At 52.8% G+C, this 3,986-nt stretch overlaps 1 protein-coding gene across 1 annotated transcript; it reads right to left on the bottom strand.

Annotated features, from left to right (window-relative positions):
• Positions 1 to 185: 185 nt before the first annotated feature.
• LOC143152580 (uncharacterized) lies at positions 186 to 2,777 on the bottom strand. Its single transcript, XM_076322879.1, has 4 exons — positions 2,614 to 2,777; positions 2,346 to 2,481; positions 859 to 2,030; positions 186 to 385 (listed from the first exon to the last, which is right to left on the bottom strand). The coding sequence occupies exons 1-4, from the start codon at positions 2,775 to 2,777 to the stop codon at positions 277 to 279; spliced, it is 1,581 nt and encodes a 526-aa protein (XP_076178994.1). The 3' UTR covers positions 186 to 276.
• Positions 2,778 to 3,986: the final 1,209 nt, after the last annotated feature.

The following is a 3,986-nucleotide window of genomic DNA, read 5'->3' as shown; positions in this document are numbered from 1 at the left end:
CATCGGTGTGTCTGGCGAGGCTGAGCGGGAGCCTAAGAACGTCGACGACGCTTCGCGAAAAACTAGACGAGGGGGGGAGGGGGAGGTGGCGAGGGGGCTAGGGGGGAGGGGGAGAAAACCACGGGGAGGAGGAGGAGGAGGTGTATGTGTGTGTAGTGGGGCACCCGGGGAGGAGGAGGAGGTGCTGGTGGAGGAGGTGGTGGAGGAGGTGGTGGAGGAGGAGGTGGTGGAGGAGGAGGAGGGAGAAGGAGGTGCGGGGGGTTGTAACTCGCCGCGTTACGACGCGCGTCTCGGTAAACGGGTACCTTTTGCGCAAAAGACACTCCCCGGCCACTGTTTGTTCACCGACACACTAACTCTAGACTGACACTGGGCCTGGACACGACTGACAGCTATGTATTTTATATATATACATATATAAAAAATATATATATATACATATACACACATATATATATATATATACACGTTATATATATTTATACACGGTCGCGATTCACACCCCGAACGGGTGGGCGCGTGTGCGTTCGCACGTGTGTACGTATATATATGTATTTATACATATGTATATGAATATATGTATATACATATATGCATATATACGTATATACGTATATACATATACATATATACATACATATATATATATATATATGTGTGTGTATATATATATGTATATATATTCACTGCTGAAACGCGGGTGAAAGCTGGCTGCTGTGCGTCTATCTCCGTTTTTCTCTCTTTCTTTTTCTCGTTCGTGCCGGACACGAAGGAGGCTTATCGTCGCCAATGGGCCCTCCTCTTGGCGCCACGAACGCGGCAACGGCATTAAACCGCGGCGCGCCGCGCGAGACTTACTTATAGTCGCAACGTCGTGCCGTGGCGCGGCGCGGCGCCGCGCCTCCGGGAGGGACTCCGACTCCTCTCAGGACTCGTACATTATGCGCGGTACTGGGTGTCTCGCGTCTCTTTTGCCCCGTTCCCGTCGCTTTTCCCACCAACCGGGGCCGTCCGGCTCTCTTTTTATCGGTGACCGTCGATCTATTTATCTCTTGTTTCGCTCGGGGCACCACGGATAGAGCCCGGAAGAAGCGTGTATTCGTTGTCGTTCTCGTTGTCGTTGTCGTTGTCGTTCTCGTTCTCGTTCTCGTTCTCGTTCTCGTTCTCGTTCTCGTTCTCGTAGTAGTCGTAGTCGTAGTCGTAGTCGTTGTCGTAGTCGTAGTCGTTGCGATGGTCGCGCGTGAAACGAGCACGCGCACGCTCCCGATGCCGTTCGTGACGCGGCTTCCGTCGATGTTTCCTCCGGTGCCACGCGAGAATCGCGTAACTCCTCCTCCTTTCTCGCGTTGTGCTGTCTCGACTTCAACCCGCGCGGCACTGCGACACGATCGTCGTGCGCGTTCGATCTCATCTCTCTCCTCTTGGACGTTCACCAAACGCAGCCTTGCCAACGAACCCGCCGCCCCGACCGACCGACCGACCGACCGACCGGCTAAGAAAGTCTTCGCGGACGAAAGAGGACGGAGGAGAGACGAAACATTCGTGGCGCGGTATACGGAGCGATTTTCAACGACAAAGGCGCGACCCGCGTGCGCGCGCGTAGCGGCGTGAAACGTTTTCACGCGAGACGACGACGGCCGCGGACGAAGAAGTCCGTCCGTCAATCGCTCCGTGGCCGGCGCACTGCATACGCGAAGGCGGTGTTTGCACCGATAAGGAGAGCATTGCTCAACTTTTGACCTTTGCTTAGCCGCTCCGGGGTCCGCTGGCTGAAAGAAAATACCAGATAATTCGCTCTCGTGGGTCCCTCTCTTTCTTTTTCGCTCTCTCCTCTCTTTCCCTCTCCCTCTCTGTCTTTCTCCCTCTCCCTTCCTTGGTCGCCTTCTCCGCGGTTTATCTTCGTCCCGCTTTCGTCTACCCGTCTTTCTCCCACCGGTAGCGGTGGCTAGCGTAGACGCGTTACGGCCCGACGGACGCTCGGACCTCGTAAACGACCGATACCTTGAAAGCAAAGCCACATCGCGCCGTATCTCGACGATTATTTAACCTAATCGAAGGCGGAGAGGCGACACGGTAACAATCTCGCGCACCTCGAACGACGGTGTGCAACATTATTATCGTCGGTACGAGTGTCGTTATTTAAAATCGTCCGGTATCCGCGTATACGCACCTGGCTAGGTGTCGTATCGTCGTTTCGCGGATCCGATTCGGAAGCTTTTATTTTTCTTATCTCTTTCTTTCCTTTTTTCTCCAATTTTCTTTTTCTCTTTCTTCTCTCTCTCTCTCTCTCTCTCTCTTCGATCCGGGCCGCCTATCACGGCCGAAACGATATCGGTCCCAGGTACTTGTCGCGATCCGCGCGGCCTTATGCAAATTCCCAACGTGTCGTAACATATATTTAGCAAAATGATGTACAAACGATGCGTGTTTAATTGCGGCGCATTTAACGCGATGCACGAGCGGGGCGCCCACACGTCGCTTCTGTATTATTACCAGACGCTTCTTTCTTCTTTTTCCACGCCGAGTGCGCGTCCACATGGGCGAGAAGATCATCGTCGTCACCCTTTTCTTTTGGATCCCGCTTCACGGGGCGAGGCCGTGTCTCATAGGTACCCAAGGAGAGAGATACGACGTCGACAACGACGACGGGTAGATCTCGTGGTAGACGAATCGTCGTGTGAATCCCTTGGAATGTTAGCAGCGCGACGAAACATCACGGTGTTCGTCGTCGTCGTTGTTATTATCATCGTTGTTCCCGTTGTTATTGTTGTTGACATTGTCCCTGTATTTACACGCGTCGTAACACGTACCGATCAACGGACGCGAGTGTTCGGAACCCGGAGCCAAGGATCCACGGTGTTAGGTGTAAAGTCGTTGTCGCGCTCGTTCGCGAGAACACGTCTTTTACACGATGTTCGACACGACTCACGGATCCCCCCTTGACGCGATGCAATTACACGCAGCGACCACGTTGACCCGTTTTACCCGTGGCGAAGTTTCAATTTTTCGAAAGACACGATCGGTAATCCCGCGATCGGTTCGAATTCCGTCCACTCTCGTCCACCTCGTTCGAAACGCGTCACGTCGTACAGAGGGGGGATCGGTGTTCGAATCGGTCGCGGTTCCCTCGTTAATTGTCTCGATCGACAACGTTCACGCGATGATCCTCGAAAATCGCGTGGCGTTCCCTTTCGCTCGGTTGCGAACCGATATCGATTAATTACCGACCTCGGACTCGCGCGAACCTCCCGTCTCGTTTCGTTCCGAGCGAAAGCGAATATTTTACAATCGTCGCGTTTTCCACGAGACTGGTTTCTATGAATTCCAAGCGTCCCGGTGCCGGTGTATCGGGACACGCATCTCACTCTCCGTGGCTACCGAAGAAGAGAACTCGCAGGCGCTTTATGCTCGAGCTCGTATCATTAATGTTCCGCGGATACCGTGGCGGCGGTCTGTGCTCGTTCTATCAACCGAAGAACGTTAAATGGATCTCGCCTTGACCACAAAGACGAACGGGAACGCTTCGAGGAGTTGCGCGGAATGTAGGACGAAACGATCCCGTAGGTAGGGGAAAAAGGAAAACAAACCCTCCTCCGAAAGAAACAAAAATTTATATAAAAAATTTGTATATATATATATATATATATATATATATATATATATATACACATGCGCACGAACACGTGCACACATGTATACAACCGAGACCCGGGAAACGTTTCGTAATCGATAGCCGGTATCTCGGAATTTAATTGTTCTCCGTCGTGTCCCTGCTCGATTCGTTTCGAAATGTTTCCAACTGGACGCGACTGGACTCGACTCGACGCGACGCGATGCGACGCGACGCGAGGCGACGCGACGCGACGCACCAGTAGTTGTCGAACTGCGCGATATCGTATACTCGGCGCACCGGGAAATTATATCATCGTCGATGACGATGACAATGCCGTGGTTCGATTCGCGGGACGGTCTCTCCTCCCTGGACG

Source organism: Ptiloglossa arizonensis, chromosome 11, assembly GCF_051014685.1.
Source record: "Ptiloglossa arizonensis isolate GNS036 chromosome 11, iyPtiAriz1_principal, whole genome shotgun sequence".
Classification (NCBI taxonomy): Eukaryota; Metazoa; Arthropoda; class Insecta; order Hymenoptera; family Colletidae; genus Ptiloglossa; species Ptiloglossa arizonensis.
Note: the sequence above shows the minus strand (reverse complement) of the source record. Positions and strands in the feature narration are given on the sequence as shown.

Excerpts from the sequence above, each read along its gene's own strand:
- LOC143152580 (XM_076322879.1), bottom strand. The coding sequence starts at position 2,777 with ATGTCAACAACAATAACAACGGGAACAACGATGATAATAACAACGACG. Across the intron at positions 2,482-2,613 it reads CGTCGTATCTCTCTCCTTGG|AAGCGACGTGTGGGCGCCCC; the intron begins GTACCTATGAGA and ends GTAATAATACAG. Across the intron at positions 2,031-2,345 it reads GGCCGCGCGGATCGCGACAA|ATACGGCGCGATGTGGCTTT; the intron begins GTACCTGGGACC and ends ATAATCGTCGAG.